This window comes from Lissotriton vulgaris, chromosome 2_1, assembly GCF_964263255.1.
Source record: "Lissotriton vulgaris chromosome 2_1, aLisVul1.2, whole genome shotgun sequence".
In the NCBI taxonomy this organism is placed as follows: domain Eukaryota; kingdom Metazoa; phylum Chordata; class Amphibia; order Caudata; family Salamandridae; genus Lissotriton; species Lissotriton vulgaris.
This window is the reverse complement of record NC_141687.1, coordinates 1,100,145,224-1,100,168,333: the sequence shown is the minus strand read 5'-3', so window position 1 is coordinate 1,100,168,333 and position 23,110 is coordinate 1,100,145,224. Positions and strand designations below refer to the sequence as shown.

General features: G+C 45.1%; 1 protein-coding gene across 1 annotated transcript in view; it reads left to right on the top strand.

The window, feature by feature from the left end:
- LOC147731656 (indolethylamine N-methyltransferase-like) overlaps positions 1-23,110 on the top strand; it is a 55,214-nt gene that overhangs the window by 15,895 nt on the left and 16,209 nt on the right. Inside the window, exon 2 of the mRNA XM_086956795.1 lies at positions 2,701-2,890. Coding sequence (XP_086812921.1) covers positions 2,701-2,890 — 190 coding nt within the window. The remainder of the gene's footprint in view (positions 1-2,700; positions 2,891-23,110) is intronic.

The window sequence follows — 23,110 nt, the reverse complement described above, 5'->3', positions numbered from 1 at the left end:
GCTCTGATGTCTGAGAGCTCATGTGAGCGAGCGAGGATCAGTATTGCTTCAAGGGTTATTCGGGGGTTGCGCAGTATTAACGAACGCAATGTCTTGTTTCGGCACCCCTGGATTAGTTGCGCTGTCACCTCTCTAGCTTTGTCGTCCTCAGTGCACGTGCTGCCCAGCTCTCGAAGGCGTGCGTGATACGCATTCATCGACTCCCCTTTGCGTTGTCTTGCTTGCCTGAGCTTGAATCGTTTATAGTGAGGATTGAGCTGAGGGTCAAAATGTGCGTTGAGCGCAGTGACGGCGGCGTTGTAATCATTGGCGGCGCCGGTGTTCGGAAGGTGTGCGAACAACTTATATATCTTGTCACCTGCGAAGTGTAATAGTAATGACCTTTTGACCGCCTCGTCGGTTTCTCGCGTGGCTATAAAGTAGTTATTCAGGTGGCTAACCCATACTTTCCACCTCGGGGATACAATGGCTGGATCTACGAGCTCACTAAATGGCGGGAGTGCTGAAATTTGAGGATGCACCGGGTGCGTAGCTACTGGGGCGGCTGCTGGGCCGCTGCGGCCGCTGGTCCTGGCACATTCAACATGACGATCTTCCTGCTGAAGTGGGACTTTATACTATGTGGATGCTTGGTCCCTTGTTACAGCCCGTGCTGTCTTGGGCTTGCCAATGCTTGATTGTCTTTTGTTTGCGCATGAATTGCTGATTCCCTGATAATAGTTTGTTCTTTGTTTTGATGAGGCGTCCTAGCCTTCAGTTCACTTGCTTTGCTCCCTTCGTGGGGTTTAGCTAGTCCCTGTGAAGCATTTGCATTAGCCTATGCTTGTTGTGGAGCGCACTTTGTGCTGGGATTTCTATTTTTCTCTTAATATCCCCTCACTCGCGCCTCGTGTTGTTTTATGGGCTCCACACTGTTCTTGTGGCTTGCAGCGCACTCTCTGCTGTTTCGCTTTGCTCACGGGTGTTGGGGAGGCCCTTCTGCCCCTTGCCTGGGTGAGCGGCATCGTTCTGCCGGGTCCGGGAGCGTTGTGCTTGGATTATGCACACCCGCCTTTCAGATCTTACCGGCGGGGGTGCGCTTCAAACGCTCGGCGGCTTCTGGTCGGCTGTCCTCTGCCCTGAAGTCACGGTGATGCTTTGAGCCGGTGTCGTCCCTGGAATCGGCGTCGTCACCACGAGGTAGGAGGACTCGTCTTTTACCTTCTGGGGTCACGGACCTGAGATCCCACCCTCGTCGCCAGTGTAACTTGGGCGCTGGGCACTAGCAGGGCAACAGCTGCGCAGACAGGGTTACTGGTTACTGGGCAAGGCCCGCTTTTGGCTAGTAGTAAATCACAGGCTGCTACACAGATTACTGGTCGGAACCGGAAGCCTCGAGCGACCCCGGCCCATTTATTTATAGCCCTCTGGCCACGCCTGGCCAGAGGGTGATACAAAGTGTAGTAGTGCTTCAGTAATCTCGCCTATCCAGGCGAGCAACTAGAACGCTGCAATTATGGCTGTCCACTTGGGAAGAAATGTTGTAAAATGTACAGAATAAAAATAATTTAAATAAAGTTATTTTTTGATGTGAAAAAAAAGTTAATTATTTGTGGAAATGGGCGAAGCTGAGTGTGTAGGCAAACACTGTGCCACAACAAAATCTCAGGACATTAATGTTGTGTGTGAATATATGATTTGCCCCTATCATCTATCTTGCTGTTCTTGGTTTCAGTATCAATGAGCCAACAGCTCCATCTTCCCACACCACATCAGCGTTCTCATACTCCTTCATGTCACATTTCAACCCTATAAAACGCCTGAAGAGCCTTCTTGAGAGGCAGGGAGTTGTGTTCATAGGTTCATGTCTAAGTGTTATATGCGTTCTTTCTGCATTTGCCGTTTTCTACATTGCCAACCTCTAACTATCCTACCTTTCCTGTGTGGATCCCAGAACACGGTCTGTAATTATGTCGAGGGTTTGTTGATAGAGTCTTTCTGTTATATCTGAATGGAAAACTGTAGCCTCATGCAGTTGTGCCTCAGACCTTCTTAAACCTAAACATGGAAAACCTTGATGAAGATGTTGCCAAATAAAATATTACCATCCACAAACATGGTGATGGTGTATCAACTCAGAATTCCATTTCAAATCTAAAATGAAATGTAGACTTTCCCACTTTACTTTTAGGAGTGTCTGAATTGGATAAAAGGCACAGAGCCTAGCATTATGCATGCACACATTTAATGATTACCCATTAGCTGCCTTTATAAGCATACATCAGCATCAAAATTCCAGAAAAATAATAGCAAAATAGTCTGTATAAACCCTTATATGTAACATTGGTCATAGCTCTTTATGACAGTCTTGTAGAAGTCACATGTTACACTGTAGTAATTGTGTCAAATGATAACACTGAGCTTGAATCATTATAAAGGAGGTTATTAAGATGGGGGTGTTTCCTTTGTGGCTTTCTGGAGTTTCACAGGATTCAGCAATAAATAAATACATTGACAGAATAAAGTATTTTTGGTCATTGAAAGACTAAAATGAATCTTGTTTTGCTTTGTTTTGTGTGGTTATATCATTGTTAACTGTGCCTACCATGTTTGCATTAAGGGATAGTTTTCTGACATTGGTCACATTAAGAGCACCAATTTAAACTGAATATTAAAGATAATAATGCAATATATCCAATCTGTTGTGTTTACTTTAACCAGGAGATGTGAAAGGGGATATCATGATCAAGTATGGTGGAACATTAATAACTTCTTCACTTTTACCAGCCTGTGAATCTTTTAAAGACATCTTCATAGTAGATTTTTTGGACAGTAATCTAAAATGTTTTGATCAATGGTTGAAGAAGGAGCTTGGGACAATCGTTCCAAGTGAGCTTGAAAAAAAAGACAGGTAAGATTATTGTGTGAACTGCATTTGTGCCTTACATTTCTTGTCTTTTGGGATTACTTAACTTAGTTGCTGAATACTGGAGACTGTTATGAGTCCACTGCATCAATCCTGAGGAGAATTACTATCATTTAGTATTTGTACTTATTCACAAAAAAGCAAAGACTGCAATGATCTTTCCAAGTTGGGCTTTCACATGAAAATCTGGACTTTCACAAGCATCTCATAAGCAAAGTGTAAATTATATTGGGATCCTCACAACTAAAGTGAAATTAAGATATGTTCCCATAAACTAAATGCTCAAAAGAGAAAATCACCATCTATTGCTTACACAAGAGATTATAATAGCACTTAAGCATAGGAAATTGGGAAGCTCCATGAACTACGGGTAGGCCAATAGTTTGGAAATACATGAGTCAAGTCAAGTTTTTTTTTTTCATGATTCGGAACTCTATGGAGATCCACATACAAAGAATTCATACAAGTAGATACAATATATACAATTTCTATAAAACATTAAAAGACTTGTAAAAACATTTAAGGCATACAATATTAATATCAATGGCCCAAGATTCACAGCAAGATCAATATAAGTTTAAGAACCATTTTTAAAAGTGAACAATTCAACAACAGAACAATTCCCTCGAGGGATCAGTTAATAGCTGTCAAACAAATGAGGATGATCGTATGACTGTTTCAAGAAAATAGGTCTCAGCCATATACAGTGGTGCAACTTAAGAGCGGGAAAAACAAATAATACATGATTCAGGACTTAATCTCCATTTTGACAAAAATGACATATTTCAGATGTTCCATACCATTTGCTGCGGCACAATTTAAAGATAGCATATCCAATCGCAAAAAAATCCAAACATGTCGGACCCCATGGAGCATATTCCATGTTATATATGGTAGTGCTTTTTCATTGAGAGAGTATTTTTTACCTTTTGGTATCCCCTTTTTTAACAAAACCTCATTGTCCAAGGTAAAGCTGAGGGTCTGCAAGGGATGTTTTAAGCAGGCCTTTAATTGAGGGGCAGGGATTGAGAGTACTAAATCTGGCTCCAGCCCAAGTTGGGATCCAACGAACATGAAATATTGTAGACTAGAGTCTTAGCCTTCTTATCTACAATAATTTTCTTTCTCATGTAAAGCCTTAGGGTGTCACCTTCACTCTTCTCAAGACAGGCAACCCATCAAAGAACCCCCGCCAGACCTTGGACATAATCACTTTTAATTCTCATGTTCAACCTTAATGCTGCCACAGAAACTGAGGTGTTACAGGAATAAGTCTTCTCAACACCTGCCCTTCAATGTTAATAAAAAATCCCCATCCAGAAATATCTATAAACTCCACTGCATATATTAGTGTAGTGGGGATTTTAGCCTGATATACCACTAAATGGTGGAGAAAATGTCTTCTACCTGTAGCCCCACAGAATGCACCCAAACCCTTAGCCTGGGACTAGGCTTTAAACATTTTATTTGAGTTGTAATCACTGTCATTAAATCTGATGCACATTATTTTCCCTAGAAAGTTATTAGTCTTCACGACTTCCAATTTTTGAATACCCAAATGCCAGGGGAATATTGTTACACTGCCTTCAGTTGATTATTGAAACTCTTAGGGTTAAGATCCAGGATCAATATGTCATCCACATAAAGGAGACATGAGACTAGCTGTCCCCCAATATTCGGTGGTAAACCTGTACTTTGGAATAAGGATGCGGGCAGATCCGAAATATATGAAGAAAAAAGCTGGGGGGTAAGCAGGCAGCCTTGTCTGAAGCCGTTCTTTGTTGGAATTTCTCTTGAAAGACCACGATCGCCCCCTAATAGTACTCTGCACCAGATGGAGGAATGGAGGGCAATAATTAGGTGCAATATGGTACCTGGCATGCCAAGGTCCAACAGCCTTTTTTACAGCACATGGCAATCCACTTTATCGGAAGCCGTGGAAAAATCTAAAAATGCAGCATATTTCACACCACCTCTAATAACCACATAGGTTAAATTAATTAATTGTAGAACAGAAATATTGTCTCAGGTTCCATTCTTTTTCCTAAAGCTAGTCTGCCCTACTGGTATGATTCTGCTGCCCCTCTGCCCAGGTGTTTAACTGTGTCAACAGACATTTGGAGAAGACTTTGCCAATTGCATCTAATAAAGCATTCTGGCGATAGTTTATATGGATTTTACAGTCCCCCTTTGTAAAAAGAGGAACTATAATACTTCTAGTCCAAGAAGAATTCACATGACCTATTCTCTTAGTAAAAGTTAAAGACCGGGAATAGTAATGTGGACCAAAGGGTAGCTTCCTGTTTTACTATGGATATTGGAACTGCATCTGGACCCATGGCAGCAGAAGAGTGCATCCCTAAAATAGCAGACTTAATTTCCTTTATAGTTGGAGAGTTATTGGTGGCTATACTGGGTTCCAAAACTAAGAGACTCTCTACCTAACCATTTGCTGTATATAATGCGGAAATAAAAGTGACCAAACTTCTCCAATTGGGTAAGTGGTAGATCTAGCCCTCGTCCCACACCCTTCTATTACTTCATCCCAGAAGTTTCTCATATGACACTTGGAGGCAGCCTCTCCTCGATATATCCAAATCCTATCACAAGCTAGGATTTTTAAGCTTGCCTTTAAGCGGCTTCTATGCCTTTTCAAGAAACACAGGAAATTATTTCTATTAGTAGAGTACAAAATAAAATTGTTTCCTGACCAGACAACGTATTTCTTTATTCACCTGGAGGGTTGAAAGAGGAATTTATTTTATCAGGACCTTGGGGAGTTTTCTAGTAGAATTTGTTACAATCTGCTTCATAAACTGGTTATAGAAGTTCACAATGTTGACCTCTCAGGAATCCACATTGTTAACTGCCTTTTACTAACATACCCTTAAGTTAGATATCAATCTGGGGTCCCACTGGTATGACCCTGAATTTTTATTACATTTTCATGTGACCTTATCACATTTCCAAGAACTAGCAGGAGTTTGTTTGCCTCTATGATAAAAAGCAGCAATCGATGATCACTATTAATGGAGTTGATTAATTTTAAATCACCTAACAAGTGAAAGGGGTTATATCTAACAATAGGATAGTCCAAAATAGCCTCACCCATCAGAGATTTATGGATATACTCTGCAGGAGAGTCAGAGGGCATCTCCCATTACCAATTAAGCAATCATTGATTCTCAATTGGTCAAGGAGAATCTTTCCTCTCATATCACTTCTAGTTTTAGATGGAAAGGATATGGGGTAGTAAACAAAGCTTCCTCTTTTTCTACTTCATGAAATAAATTGAAAGCATGGTTGAAGATTTTACAATTTAAGCCTCCTGCATGAGGGGCATTCGCCTTATCAACATTAGTTTTAATAGAAGTAAAAACCTTCTGCATAAGATCATTATACAAGGGCGTGGGAGGAATATAGGTGTTTATCACTGAGATTGGTGCCAACACTTCTCCCCTGCATTAGGGAACAATGTTATTGCTATAAAAAGGTTAGAGGAATCCCTGTAGCTATCATATTTCTTATTTGTCAAAAGAGTCAATGCAACCCCTTTTACATGGCCTTTCCCAGATGGGGGGGCTTTACATTATATGGAGAAGAAATCATCACACTGATGCTCACCAGCACAAAAGCTCTCCTGGAGACAAATTATGTCAGCATTTAGATCACTCAAAAATAACAGCTTCTATTTACTTTTCTTTATTCCTGCCACGTTCCAAGAGACCACTTTCAATTCATTGCTAATTGTAATGCTGTATTGAGGGGGGTGGCTAATTGTTTAATTTCATCATTTTCATAATCAGCGTGAGCATTAACAGATCGGCCAGTAGTTACAAGTCTTCCATTTGTTCCTATGTGAACTTGCAACCCTTTTGGATCCACCACAAAACCCCCATTTAGAGAAGGAACTTATCAATCCCCCCTGTTAATATACAGCAAATCAGACCCCTTATCCTGGCCATTGACTCCCTCATTAGGGGGAAACAGAACGATACCTTTTCGTTCAAGACATTCACTGTTTTCCAGTACCATGTTCATAACTTTTTTAGAGTGAAAAATTACCCTTATTTTTTATCCCTGGCCCACTATGGGACAGGGAGACCAATGAAATGTCACTGCTTTGGATTAAATTCAAGTTATTTATTTCTGCAAAACAAGCTAGTAAAGATGCACGTTTCAGAATTATATCAGAGTCAAAGAGGGGGACATAATCTCATATGGAGGTATTGACATCACAGGGGAGAGAAGGGTAATCTTCCTGGTCAGACGATATCAAAGTTACTTTCGCCCTACCTGAATCCAAAAAGGGAGCAGCTGCCGGATTGAGTGAAGAGGGATCAACAATGAGTGAATGGGAGGGAGACACAGCAACTGCCCCATGATCACTCCTCTCTACGGGGGATATGATAATTGGAGCGGTGGGTCCACATCTATCCAATTAAGTTTTTAACCTTAAATGGATGCCTAAGTCCATTCTAAAATGTTCTCTCCATCTCAAGCAAACATTTTTAGGGCCTTTTTTTATAAAATTTGCCGATGTGATCTGTTCGCCCCTCTCCGTTTTTTTGTTTTGTCCTTACACTTAAGTTGAGTGTTCCCTATTGAGGCAGCCACACTTAACTTCCAACTTCAAGTTCCAGATTTGGTGATTTCACAGAAAATCCATGTGCTACAGGCTCCACAGAACAGGGGGTCAAAAGGGTTAAATTAGGGTTTTCTGCCTCAGATCCTTTTTTGTGGAAATCCTTGAGTGCTTTAACCAGGTGTTTTCCTGCTTGTGAGCAGAAGTTAAGGCTTGGAACCCGAGGAGGCAAACCATTAATCTCATCTTCCGAAGTCACCCGAGTAAATACCCTTTGGCTGGTAGCTCTCAATTTACCTAGAGTTCTCTTTTCCCTATCTTCTTTAGCACTAGTTAGTACCTTCAGAGTCCTGGTGACACTATATTGAATAGAATCGGACCCTGCTACAAAGTTATCTTGGGGGCCTAGATGGAGGATAGAATTGTCTGTAAGCAGAACAGTGAATCGGAGACTTATGCCTCCTGGCTTGGAAGATTAAATGACAAATTACCAATCAGTTCCAAGCCTGGTGTTGCCTATATTTGAGATATTATTGAAGGATGTTCCAAGGGTGTACTACTAAAGAGCTGCAGGCCAGTTGTCAGTGAGGGTGTAACCGGAGTTTTGTAAGATATTATCCATCTTTTGCACCCTCCACCTATGATTAAACTCCAGATCTATGTCCGGAAGTGTAATATCTTCTCTTAGTAGACAGGGTGCCTCCTCTTGGGTTAATACTTCGATTTCCCCCTCAGAGGTAATTGGGTATTGAGAATACACAGAAGGATTATCAACACTTTAGTTAGATTTAGTTTTGACCCATGCCCTTGACATGGTCAGGCAACCAGAGCAAAGTTTCCTTGCTGTCATTTTAGTCCTTCTCCCCCAATGTCTACGTTGTTTGACAAATAGGGTTAATCGCACAAGAAACTCACTCCAGGCAAAACCCAATTATTTAAAAGGCACTCCTTGAATAGGGAAAGAGAATAGTTGCAAAGTTCTTTCCTGGCAGCTTATTATTCAAACACTTTACTATTGTTTGAGACAGCAAAAGGAAGAATGCAGCAACTAGGGGTGCACAGGGTGGCAAACCACACTAAGTTTTACCTCGGCTGCTTCCACTGCGACACCTCAACCCCCTGGTGAGGCCCCCATTAATGGGGGGCTTATGCTGTGTTTAACAGTCCCTTTACCTCCTTGTCTTTTTTTCTCCACCTTCCACCACCAGGCAAATCACACCACCAAGGCCTGAGCAAACTTGTACTGGCGGCCGGACCGAGAACCAAGAGAGCCGCTGCAATGAATTCAGGCTGCCGAATAAAAGCTGCATTCCAGGAGTAGCCCTCCTACGGTTATTACCCCCTCAGGTCATACTTGTGGCCTCTCTGGCGGTCTCTTGGGATTTCTTCACAGGGCAACAGGGCTGGAGGGAAGAGGCAACCAGCTAGTTGTAGGACTCTCTAAAGGCCTCCCAAGGGGCGTTGTAGGGCAGGAAAATGTGAAGTAAGAGGCTTCCAACTCGTTGCCGGCTGGAGGGGGCAGGGGACAAGTCAGATGAACCCCGCTCAATCTACCCCACACTGCTGTGAGCTTGCCAAGCTTGAGAACGGTCTTGAAGGCAGACTTCATTGCCTTAGAGTGAGCGGTCCATTCTTCTGCTGGACCAAAGCTGGCTTGGAACCAGGGCTCGATGCGAAGAAGCTCAGGCATCACCGCCTCAGTGCGAGCAGCACAGGCGGCCTTGCGTTGCTCCTCTCACCTCATTTCTTGCCATGCCCATGGCACAGTACAGAACAGAACTGGACATCATTCACCTTCAGTTTCTGCAAACTACAGGACTAGATGTTCATCCTCAGCTCATTCTTCTTGAGATTATTTTATGTAATAAAAACTTCACACAAACAAAAGCGCAAATTCATGAACCACAGTGGAAAATACTGAAGCAAAGATTTTTGAAATCATATGAAAAGAATCTTAGCCCCCTCAGATGTGACCGCATTGCAAATATGCCAACATTTCCATGTTATAACATATTTATCCCTCTAGTTTGCTCAGTTGACTAAAATAGAGTACCCTTGAGCAAGACGACCTTAAGGCTTTTTCAGAAATTAAAACTGGTTAGGCATTGTTGCATCATTGCTGACCTAATTGTAGGAGACCCATGACTCTATTTCTAAATGCAGCTGATTAACTGCCCTAATATAATTAACCAGACCTTTACAGCCTCACTGTGAAACACTTATAAGATGTAAAAATCCGCATCCCTAAACCCAAATTCTTAAGAGCTATTTCATGATGAGCCAAACAAAATATTTAACTATTATCAATTGGATGAAGAAAGAAACAAATTGAATGATTTCAGGAGAGGGAAATGCAGCAGAAATGTTAAGTGGTTATATTTTCAATATTTACCCTATATGTTGTGCTTTCCCATTGGGTATATGTTCCATTGTTCCTGCTCACTACTTTCAATTTCCATTACCTATACCTTTTCAAGTCGGCCTGTCCTGTTTCCTTGCTTCTCTTTACTCTTTCACAATGTTATCTAATTTACAGTACATTACATGTCATGGAGGTCTTCCCTTTGCCATTCTCTAGACTCAGACTCAGAAACTTGAGTGTTTACAACTCCACATTAGATGGTTGGTAATTGATTACCTTGGCTTTACTTCAGGGGGCATAGGGGCCATTTGCCTGACCAGGTATCCTTTTTGTTTTTCTGGCTACTTGCTTTATTGAATCCTTATATTTAATATCTAGTTGATTTCAGGGATGTCATTGCCTCGTTCTGATCTCCAACGTAATGGAAAGGTGCAATGTGTTAATTACTATCTTAAAGAGAGTGTCTACATTGAAAAATAAGGAAAAGCTATGGAAAAGTACCATACCATCTGAAAAGTTAAGAACCAATAGTAGTATTAATTAACAGAATATTTAGCTGTTACTAGAACTCCCCTCATGCCAATGACATAAACTTGGTGCCTCCTCTCTCAGACACAAATAATGAGGAACCCAATTCGTGCTCACTGATTTTTTTGGAGCAACACACTAGAAGATGCAAGAGTAAACAAGCCGAAGGCTTTCGCAATGAGCATAATTGTGCACAATAATTTTAAAATATTTTTAAAATATCCCAGAGACACTCTATCATTGCAGATAAGGTATTCATTTCTGCATTGAATGCTTACCATACAGGGAAATTCCAAAGGGTTAATTTTCCAATTGCAGGTCAAATAAAAAGTTAATTTCTTGCATTTACTCTGAGTGTGTCAACAGATAATTTGCATGTATATGTGGTTATAGTTAGGTCAGAGTTCCATAGAAAGAGCATTTTATTTTCACTAATAGCTTTGACACCATTTAAAAAATCCTTCCCAAAATAGGCTCATTCACCATGACTGCTTCCTGGAAAGTTAGAGGGAGATCCATCAAGACGGGGCCAAGAAAAAGGGGTGTCACAAAAGCTTGATTTGTCATGTTAATGCTCCTAGGACATTTTTGGGTAGTGATATAGAAAAAAATGACTGAAAGGAATTTTAACAATTGTGGAAAAAATGTGGAACTTTACTCAGAGAGCATGTTTTTTGGTATTTATGTAAATCTATTATGCCATTTGAGAAATGTGTGCATGGAAAGGTGCTCGGAGAAAACATGAAAGTGTTAAAAATATAGTGATATCTGGACAGTAAGGCCCAGATTTACAAACATTTTGCAATGAGTTTGCTTCACAAAAGTGACAAAAAAACAGCAGAGAATAATTTTGTTGTTAATTACTTTCCAGCGCAAATCTTGTTTTGCATTGTAAAGTTGCCTAAAAGTAATGCACAGCAGTGTTATTTAGTGTCAGTGGGGTGTTACATGGGTGTTACATGGACGTTCCTATGCAACCACCATGCTTTTTGATGTAAAACCCTATCTACTTATATTAGTAGACTGGATTCGGCACCAAAAAAGTATGCCGCTTTGAAGCAGGTGTTAAAAACAAGAAATGCTTTTATTTCTCCCAATGCTTCCCTCTGCATGTGTGTTGTACTCTGTGCCACACATCCACTGTAGAAAATATTTCAAAGTTAGTCTATGCATAGTATTTTGTACTGGAAGGGTATCCTACCAGTTCAAGACCTATGCTTGACTACCACACACACCGTTGCACTGTGGTGCAAAGGTGTGTGTATGGACCTCAGCAGCCTAATTGTGCACTGGTACAAGGGAGAAGATGCAGCACACAATTTGTGGGTGCTGCGCTGTGTTGTGTGAAAGATTTATAAATCTGGGAATTAGTGTCCAGATGTGCTCTAACTGGCCGCCTTTAAGGGGACTAGCCAATTCTGATTGGATCCCCATATGCTGTACCAAACATTACAGGTCTCAGGCGCATTGTGGTTAATTTTGTATTATTACTCAAATAACGTTCTCATCCATTCAGTAAAAGATTCTGACAAACAGAGTGAAACCTACTTCCAGCAGCAGTCTGTTAGTTAACTCCTTAGCAATCAACGATAGTGTCTCACAGTGATATAATAGTAAACAATTAGAGTACTAACATTCTATATTTATGACAGAAGTGTGGCACATCTCAAGCATTTTGAAGCAATCAAAGATGTAAAGCCTAAAGAATTTCCTACAGAAATAAACAAAAGGTAGGGATTCTTTTTGTCATAGAAATTATGGCTAGGGTTCTAGAAAGCTAATATGAGGACCCATTTTCTATGAGCTATCAAATATATTGGTCATCCATTTCAGAAACATTCTGACCTACAGAGTTAAACATGTAATTCAAACACCAATAGCATTCTGTGAGTTAACTCCTTAGTCAACTGCAGTTTCCCGGTGTTCTAATGAACAACTAGTTCGCTTACATTCTGTATTTATGACAAAAGTGTGGTATCACACTTCTGGATGGAATCAAAAGTGTAAAACGTAAAGCTTTTCCTTTAGAAATTAACAAAATGACAGGTTTATTTTTGTCAAAGTAATTGTGGGTACTGCTCTAAAAAGCTAAAAGGAGGTCACATTTTCTAAGCATTCTGCTTTGTCACCCTGATCTATTTCAGCAAAACCTTCTGACGTGCAGAGTGAATCATATACTTTCAAAATCAGCAGCAGCCTGTCACTTTCAGCCCTTGTTAAACAATGCAGCTTTTCTACAAAGTTCTAATAAACACTAGAGAACTATATATTGAATGAAAAAAGTGAGGCACTCCTTAAACCCAATGTTGTTGCCCCGGTTACTTACCGGTAATCTTCATTACTCCGAGTATAGTCTTCATCGCCACATGACTTACATAGTGAGCTTCAGCTCCACGACAGAACCCTCCAAAGTAAAAAAAGCCTCCCACCTCCTCCCAACATGGCCGACCAGTCACCCCTGACCTCTATAAGAGGCGGGCCGGCCCAACCAACAGCCTGAACCACCAAGCAAACAATGAAGCCGATAGCCAGACAGGGAGGGGGGGAGGGAACTCATGTGGCGAGGAAGACTATACTCGGAGTAATGAAGATTACCGGTAAGTAATCGGGGCATTACCTCCTCGTTAGTCTTCCTCGCCACATGACTTACATAGTGAGCAAATACCCAAGCCAAAAGGCTTCATTGACCACAAGAAGAACAACACCACACGGCGATGTAGATAAACCAACACAAGGTTTATTCAGTACAATGAAAAGAAAACAGGAATTCCAGCAAACCTGAATCAAGACACAAAGAAAAAAGCCATCAAGGAGCCACAGCTCCCACACTCAGAACGGCCCCAGGGACATAACCACCCAAGACAACGCGATAGTGTTCCATGAACATGTGGGGGGACGACCACGTCGCCGCCCGACAAATCTCCTCAGTGGAGACACCCTTGAAGGAGGCCCAGGACACAGATACACTCCTAGTGGAACGACCCTGGACCCCCGCCGGTACCACCGAACCCAGTGAAGCATAGGAAAGTATGATAGCCTGTTTAAGCCAGCGACTCAAGGTGGAAAGAGAGGGCTTGTGGCCAGAATGAACGGGACCGAAAGTCACGAACAGGCTATCACACCAGGAAAGGGAAGACGTGCGCTCAAGATAAACTAAAACAGCACGCCGGACATCCAGCAAGGACAAGGAAGGATCCGTGTCGGGAGGGAAAGAAGGCAATGACACCTCCCGAGACCGGTTCACCAGGGAAGGAACCTTGGGAAGAAAATGGGGGTCATGACGGAGAAGCAACCTGTCAGGCAAAACCCTCAAGAAGGGAGGGGAGCGGAGGAACGAACCCAGCTCACCCATCCGCCCGGCAGACACCACGGCCACCAGGAAAACCACCTTAAAGGTGAGAAACCGCATAGCCACCGAGGCCAGGGGTTCAAAGGGGGGACCCTGAAGGGCTCGCAGAACGAGAGGGAGATCCCAAGGGGGAGACAGGCAGAGCGTCCGAGGGCGATGGAGAAAACAACTCCGGAGCAAACGAGCCACCAGGGAGTCCAGCCCGTCGAAATCCGGACTGCGGAAGGCCCGCAAGGCCGCCCACTGGGCCCTCAGGGAAGAAGGGGCCAAGCCCAAGGAAAACCCCTCAGCCAGGAAATCCAAGACCCGCAAGGAATCCACTGAGGCGGGGTCAGCACCCTGCAGACCGCACCAACGCGAGAAAGAAGCCCAGTGCCGGGCATAGGACGACAAGGTGGAAGACCTGCGGGAGCCTTGCAGCAAATCCACTACTCCAGAAGAACAACCCCGAGCAAGTAGCGTCACCCGCTCAAGAGCCAGGCCTGCAGATGGAGCCGGCGCAACACTGACTCCGGGAGCGGGGGGCCCTTCAAAGGAAATGGAAGATCCGGGATCGGCCAGTAGGCCTGAACCGCCAGCTCGCACAGGAGAGGGTACCAGGGGCGGCGGACCCAGCCGGGAACCACCAGAAGCACCCTGGCTCTGTCCAAGCGAATCTTGCAGAGGACCCGAGGAATCAGTGGGAACGGGGGAAATGCGTACAGAAGACCGGAGGGCCAAGTGAATGACAGAGCATCCTCACGCCATACCCCCAGAACCGGGAGGAGAGAGCAGAACTTGGGTAGGAGGGCCGAGTCCCCATCCGCGAACAGATCCACCAGCGGCAGACCGAAGCGAGACACCAAGCGTTGAAACACCACCGGAGTCAGGGAGAGACAAGGCAACGATGGAAAGATCCGACTCAGTCGATCCGCCTCCACATTGTCGGACCCCGGGAGATAGACAGCCCGAAGAGACAGGACCGACGACTCTGCCCAAGACAACAACTCCTGAGTCAGCAACCCAAGGGAGCGAACCCTGCACCCCCCCTGATGGTTGACATAGCTCCTCACAACCTGGTTGTCTATCCTGACCAAGACATGGTGACCCTGTAGAGAAGGAGCAAAATGACGGCAGGCCAGGAGGACTGCCTTCAACTCCCGATAGTTCGAGGAGCAGCGCGACAGAAGGAGATCCCAACGACCCTGAATCGACCCTGCGCCCAAGGTCGCCCCCCAGCCGAGGAGACTGGCATCGGTCGTGACCACCCTGGACGGGGACACCAAGAAGGGAAGACCCTCGGAGAGGTGAGACTCCACCAACCACCAACCCAACTCCGAACGAAGCTGAGGGGAGACCGGGACTAGGAACTCGTAATCCTCCGAGCGGGGATCCCAGAAGGATAGCAGATGGCTGACCAAGGGATAAAGGTGGAGGCGAGCCCAGGGGAGCACATTTATGGTCGCCGACATCAGGCCCTGAACTCGTAGCCAGAGGCGAACCGGGGCAGAACCCCGAGCCAGAAGGGACCTCAGATCCCGCCACAGGTGTGTCCCGGCGACCCAGAGGCAAGAACACCTTCCCCAGCACCATGTCCAGACGACCCCCAATGAAGGCCAAGTCCTGCGTGGGCGACAGATGTGACTTCCGCTCGTTGATCAGGTAGGCGTGGGAGGAGAGGACCTCGCAGACACGTCCGACGTGCAGCATCCCCTTGGAAAAAGAAGAGGCAGAGATTAACCAATCGTCCAGGTACGGAAAAACCCTGATCCCCTCCTGGTGAAGAATACCCACCAGGGGGGCCAGGATATTAGTAAACACCCTCGGGGCAGATGACAAGCCAAACGGAAGTACCTGGAACTGATAGTGGGAACCTCCAACGCAGAACCTGAGGAAGGACTGAGAAACCGGATGGACCGGGACATGGAGGTGGGCGTCGAGGAGATCCAGCGAAGCCACCACCTCGCCCTGCACCAGAAGAGGCAGAATTTCCTGCAGAGAGATCATTTTGTATTTAGTAGGTGGTATATAAGAAATCAACCATTTCAAATCCAAAACCGGTCGGAAATCCCCAGACACCTTTCTCACCAGAAAAAGGATGGAGTAGACGCCCGAACCCCTCTTAGAGGGAGGGAAACGGCGAATGGCCCGCTTGGCAAGTAAGTCCTGAACTCCGGCCAGCAAGGCCCGTCTCTTGACCAGGGAGGAAGGCAGGGGCGTAGCGAGGAAAAAATCCGGAGGAGGCAAGGAGAAGACGATGGAGAATCCCTCCTTCACAATCCGAAGGGCCCAAAGATCCGCGACAGACTTCTCCCAGGCCGGGACGAAGTGGCGGAGACGTCCCCCCACAGGGAACACCCCTGAGGGAGACGGCCGGTAGTCAGGATTTTGGGGTGGCAGAGGCAGCGGCAGCAGCAGGCTGAGATCGGGATTTGTTGAAGTAGGGGGCGCCCCGGCCGCGACCCCTCCCACGAAAGGGTGCGCCGCCCTTACCTCTGGATGACGAGGAGAAAATCCGGCCACGACCCGGGAAGCGGGCCCCAGACGACTTGATGGGAGCCAGTAACTTGCGGTCCTCAGCAGACTTCTTAATCATAACCTCCAGAGGAGGGCCAAACAGCTTAGCCCCAGAGAACGGAATCTTCATGAGCAGAGCCTTCTGGGCCGCCTCCGACTTCCAATGCCGCAGCCAGATCTGACGCCGGGCCTGTATCGCCGCACACCCAGCGACAGCTGCCGCACCCAGAGTTTCAAAAGAGATGTCCGACAGGAGGCGCGTCTGCTGTTCCATCAAGGCAAGCGTCGGGACAACATCAGCCCCCTGATCCAGTAGCTCTTCGAGGGACTGGAAGTCCTTCAACAAAGACTGCACCGTGCAAAACAAATAGGCTGAGGCCCTGATGGTGAAATTAGCCGCAGCATAAGAACGTTTAGCAGCAGCCTCCACACGCTTGTCCACAGGGTCAGAGGGGGAGGCGTCCTCTGAAATGATGGAACCCTGGGAAGACAGACCCACCACCAGCGAGTCCACCTTCACCGTCTGAGGGAAATCCGCAGTGAACCCATCAACAGCATAACGGCGAGACAAAAACCGAGGGAAGGACTGTTTGTCCACAACCATCCATTCCCCCTCAATGACCTTCTTAACTGATGCATGCAGAGGAAGGGAGTCAGGAGCCTTGCGCTGATACTGCACAAAGAAATCATCAGAGACATCCTCCGCCGCAGGAGGAGGGAAAGCCAAGTACTCCTTGATGTGGGAAAGCACCTCACGAAGCTCCGGACCCTGGATGTAACGTCCATGGAGATCCTCCTCCTCCCCCTCCGCATCAGAACCAGGTGTGGGGTCCCTGCGAGGACGTTTTGGCGAGGGAGGGCCCTGGGCATCGCGCTGCGCAAGGGCATCAGCCACCGCAGACTGAATCATCAACTGAAGGGAATGTGCAGTAAAGGGCAATGCAGACACGGAGTCAGAGACCTGCCCCCCCGTGACCGAATCCTGCTCCATTTCCGAGTAACACACCACCAACTTCGCAGAAGCGGCGAAACTCAGGGGCACACAGGACGCCGGGAATTAAATAGGCAGCCGGGGAGCCCAGCTGCAGGAGATTTCAAAACAAACAAACCGCGCCAGGCGCGAAACCCCGCCCACAAGGGGCGGGAGGCGTCCGGGCCAATCCCAGCGTGGCCTCGAGCCGTGCTTGAAGCCCAGAAAGCACCCTCACCGGCGGCAGCGACCAGCGCCACCAAACGAGCACCAGGACCCTTCCCGGGGCACGAGCGAGCGATGCAGCACCAGCAGCGCCCCAGCGGACCATGAAGAACCGCAGTAAATATGCGCCCGGCCCCAGCCATCGCGCTTCTCTCCCCGGGAGGGCGTCAGCGCACCGGTATTACTCAGGCACACGAAGGAGGCCGGGTCCGCTCCCCACACAGCTCCAAAGCCAGGGAACGGCGGCCGCCCCACGCCAGGGGCCCAAAACTGAAGCCCCCGACCAAACAGGGAAACCCCCTGCGCAGGACACCAGAGCCCGCCCGGGGCGTGTCCAAACGGCCGGAAACAAACCAGGGTACACCACCCCACATTCCCGGCCGCCCCCCCCCTATACACCCCTGGCACGCCTCAGGCAGCACCCAACCGGCCCCACAGGGTCGGGGGAAGGAAGAGAGGGGGGAATTTTTAGTCCCAGGTCCCAGGGTCCGCTAAGGCAGGACCTCCAACCCAAAACCCAAGGACCAGCTAGAGCAGGTCCCAACCTTACCTTACAGCGCCTCTGGAGAGAATCGCGCAGAACAAAAAAAACAGGCTGTTGGTTGGGCCGGCCCGCCTCTTATAGAGGTCAGGGGTGACTGGTCGGCCATGTTGGGAGGGGGTGGGAGGCTTTTTTTACTTTGGAAGGTTCTGTCGTGGAGCTGAAGCTCACTATGTAAGTCATGTGGCGAGGAAGACTAACGAGGAGGTAATGGACGAAATTAAGACTTGAGATGTTAATGAAGGCATGAAACTAGAGTGTTAAAAATATGAAGAGAGGAACCCAGAAATTCCTTGAAGAAACAAAGGGTAAAGTGATGTTATAGGAATACATTGAAATAAGGTAAAAACTAATGTTTAGAAACAAAAGAGGCTCTGAAATTCAGCAGTTACAGTTTTCTGAGCTAACTATATGTCAGACCTCGAACCCCCCCTTCCCCCTCGGTACACACTTCTGAGGTGTAGAACCGGGGAACCCATGAAGTCCAGAGGCAGCTGGCGGTAAAACTACAATTCCCGGCATGCCGTACTCAGCGGCGCACAGGAGACGCAGATCAGGTGCGCACCCGGAAACAAAAGAAACGCGGAAACCAGCAGCGGCGCCGATTATTCCATGGAACACAGAGTTTTGGTGTCAGCGGTTACTGGTAGCGGTAAGCTGGGTTCTTGAACTTCTCTCCCCTCGTGGTTTCGGGGGAAAAGCCTGTTATGGTGTTGAACATGCAAGCTGCGTGTTGATAAGGATTCCCCAGAACGTTTGGTGATTTTGGTCTGGTGTTTAACACGCAGGCAGCGTGTGAGCAAAGGAACTTCTGGAGCTCTCTCTCTAAGTTTAGGGAGAAAGGACTCACGGCTCGGGGGGAAAAACAGTACGTAGCTCACAGGAGATGCGAGGTTGCAAGACGGATTGCCACCTTGCTTTTGAGCAGAGTTGCACGCAGGCTGCGTGTGTTTAAGGATCTTCACGAGCTTTCTTTCTCAGCTGTATGAACACTAGGCTGGAGGGAAAAACATTGCTTTGTAGAAGAGCGTGGTGAGGCTGCAAGAAGGATTGCCACCTTGCCCTTTATCCGAGTTGCAGCAGTAGCAACAAGTACATAAGGGAAACGGTATCACGGTGACTATGTACACAGTAAACAGCGTTAAGGAGTATTAACACTGTTTGACATTATTTCTGTTTGTTTCTACAACCTTGTTTTGCTTTATCTTGACATGCAGGAGAACTGAGAGAGGGGTACCATAAGTAGGGATCCTGTGCTGTAAGGTGAGCAGTTCTGAGAAGGAATGCGTGAATGTGTATGAATGAATTCGTAGTCTGTATTCACATTCAGGTTTCATACTGGTTCCCTTTGTCTTCTCTGCAGTGAAACAGAATCCCTATTATTGCCTCAAGTCTCCTCTCCTCGCATTTAATCCCTAACACATTCCCCCCTTCAGGTAGGAAGAAAGGCTAAGTCATGGACTAAGTATTTGTAGAAGAAGGAAGTTAGAGTCAGCGGGCATGGGGGGAGCTTTCTTCTAATGTTTGTTCATTTGTCGTTTCAGATCTCCCTCCCCGCTGTTCCCTTCCTTTCCTTCCTTGGGGGAATTACCTTAATGGTCTGTGTATACTTCAGGCGTTGGGGTGGTTCTTCGAGGGAAGGTAGAGGTCTTGCAGCACAGCTCCGAAGAGATAGAGACGGAGCCTGACACTATAACTTACAAGCCACACATGCATTATTTGTGACCTCACATAAAATCACTCATGACATGTTAAATACTATTGTTGATACCATCACTGACAACATCTCGTTACATTATTGAATACATCACTGATAACAGAAGTGATAGCATCATAGTCAAAACCAAAAGTTACTGAGTGTACACAAATGGGTCATTAGCATGAAAATTGAATAAGCCCTGAGAGAAGAGTATTTGCGCATTTTAAATGTTATATGGTGCACCACTTACACATCATTAAATTTGGATTAGAAATACTCCATGTTAAACAAGATAAAGGCTGAGGACACCTGATGTGGGTTGCAGAGGTATCTTGGTTGTAACTGAATAACAAAATGTGTTGCTATTGACAATACATTATTCACCAAAGGATATCTAGGCTTGTGCCCATGTGAAATTGCTGTAATCAATGGTATAGAAAAATTCTTTAAGCTGTGCATGTTTATTCCCAGAACTTCACTAAAGATTATGAGGCATTGGACATTATTGAATAATGCAGACTGTAGTCGCATTTTGAGGTGGTTAATCTCATATTTGTTTTGAAAGCATGGCTCTAATCTGTTATGCCATTTTGCCCATCACAGGAATAAGTGTAGTATATTTTACTAATCTATGAAGCGTTGTCAATAGGGCCTGATAGAAGGTGTCATTATATTGGCAACTGTATAGCTTTTAAACTCTTGACTTAAAGTTGCAGATCATGTGAAGTCTTTAAGAGGGTAATCCATTTAAGGTGACTAAAATAAAAAACTCACAGGTGTAGTGTGTTGAATTCCTTCAAAAACTGAAACCCAGGAGGACAGTGTCACAATGATTGTATAATGTCATTGGTGATGTCATTGGTGACTCCATATGGGATGTTGTCAGTGATATCATTATGTTAATTTCCTAAGGTCGGCATTGCGTACCAGAAATACTAGAGGAGAGGAGTGATTACACTAATTTCATTACCTATAGGTCAACAGCCCTGTAAATGAATGGTGTGGGCAAGAGCACCTTTTAAAGAAATGTAAATTAATTAGGCCAACCTGTCAGAAAAATGAAATTTTTAAAGAGTCTTAAAATTTTATCTAATGATGCCAATTCCTTTTTATGGATTGTGTGGTACATTTATTTTTAGCTGAGATTGGTTTTATTGTGTAATTTATGCTATTCAATGTTTTTTTTTATTAGTACTTTTATGGTATTGTATTGATGCCGAATAAAGTTTATATGATGATAATATCATCAATAATAATATGGTATGTTGATTTGTAGAGTGCACTAATTACCCATGAGGGTATACAGGTTGAGCATGAGAGTGGGAGTATTGTCCTCGCTGAGATATTCAAAGAGCTGGGTCTTCAGCTTCTTGTCAAACTTAAGAAGTGGGGGGGAGGTCTATATGTGCTGAGGGTGGTCGTTCCATGTTTTAGATGTCATGTAGGAGAATGAATGGCCTCCTGCCCTGTTTCTGTGAAAGCAGGGGGGGTGCGAGACTTAGTGAGTTACAACATAGGTGTCTGGTCAGCTGGGGAAAGGGTAAGAGGCTATTAATGTGTGTTGGTCCAATGTTGTTTAGGGCTTTGTATGTGTGAGTGAGGAGTTTAAATTGGCTACCTTTGTGAATGGGGTGCCAGTGGAGCTCCTTTGAGGGGCGGGCAGTGCAACATGCTTGTAGTGTGGGAGGTCCAGTATGAGTCTAACGGTGGCATTCTGGTTAGCCTGACGTCTTTGTAGGAGTTGCTAAATGATTCCAACATAGGGTGCATTGAGGTAGTCGAACCGCTTATGATGAGTGCTTGGGAGAAGGTCAGTCTGGTGTTTCTGGCAGCAACTTGCAGATCTTATGTAGCATGTGTGGATGTGTAAGCAGGAGGTGCTCACTGTGCTGTCTTGCGCTGTCATGGAGAGTTTATCGTCCAGGATAACCCTCAGGTTTCTTGCATGGTGGTTGGGTGATAGTGTTGGTCCTAGCTCCAATGCTCACCAGGTGGAGTCCCATGGGGAGAACGTCCGTCTTATCAGAATTGAACATTAGGCAATTTGTTCTCATCCCGTCTGCTGCCATGGTCATGCAGTGGGCGAAGTTGGTTCTGGAGGTGGTTGTCTTGTTCATCAGGGGGGATTTGATGTCATTCCACATGCCACGGGTGATGTAAGATATGTGGTCTGAAGCAGTAAAATGCAGGGCTAAAAGTTATTGTTAGCTCATAATAACTGATAAAATTCTGAAATTAATTGGCTTTTAGTTTTTACCAGATTTCAACTACTAATTACAATGTATACCATACACATACAGACACACATGCACACACACACTATATTCCCATGCTCAGTAGCTAAAAGGAGAATGGCACCCAGAAAGTGGTTCGGGGTAATTTATTATTCCTCCCCTAGTGCAAATATCTATGCTTTTCCAGCTACCATATAGCCTTAGTCATGATGCAAACATTCATTGCCTACGAAGTAAGTTTATAAATGTGCATGCATTTTTTCATCACAATTCAAACCCCACTGTTCTCAATTATCTATAGCAAGAATGTAGTGAAGTGATGGGTGTGCCACACTGTTCTTTAAGTGTCCCCTACTGCCTGTCCTTGTTGGTCAGCTTGCTGCCCTTTCCCCTTGCCCTCTGTTATCCATGTCCCTGGACCCTCCCTATTGCCATTTCTGCAGTCTGTTGTAGTGCCACTGCTCCTTTCACCAGCTTGTCACTATTCTAGCTTTCTGGAGCACTAACTATAATTTCTGTAACAGAACGAATCAATTAATTTTATGAAGTTTTAAAGGAAACGCTTTAAGATTTACAGCTTTGAATCCATCAAGTTGGCTTCAGGTGCAACAATATTGTCATAAATACAAATGTTAGCACTGTAGCATTGAAGCAGTGTTGTAAGCTGCAATAGCATATTGGTGAGTTAACAGACAGATCGCTGCGAGTGTTGATAGTATATGGTTCTGTTTGCATGTCAGAACGTTTTACTGATATGGATGAAAAATTCATTTGAGAACTCATAGAAAAGGTATCCTCATTTTAGCTTTCCAGAGCACTAGCCATTATTTTGATGGAAAACGAATTCCTTCATGTTGTTTATTTCTAAAAAGAAGAAATCAACTCATTTTGTGCATTTTTTGAGGAAATTCTATACAACTTGGAATCCATTAAGATGGCTTCAGATGCAACTCAATTGTCATAAACACAAATGTTAGCACCCTAGTCATTGAAGCAGTTTTGGAAGCTCCAATATCAAGTTAACTGAGAGATTGCTTAATTTGCATGTCAGGTTGTTTTACTGACAAGGCTGAAAAATCTGTTTGAGAACTCATAGAAAATATGCTTTCTAGAGCACTAGCCATTTTCTTTATGAAAAGACAAATTCCCTCATGTTGCTCAATTCTAAAAAAATAATGCCTTTAGGTTCAATAATGCCTTTAGGTTCACAGCTTTT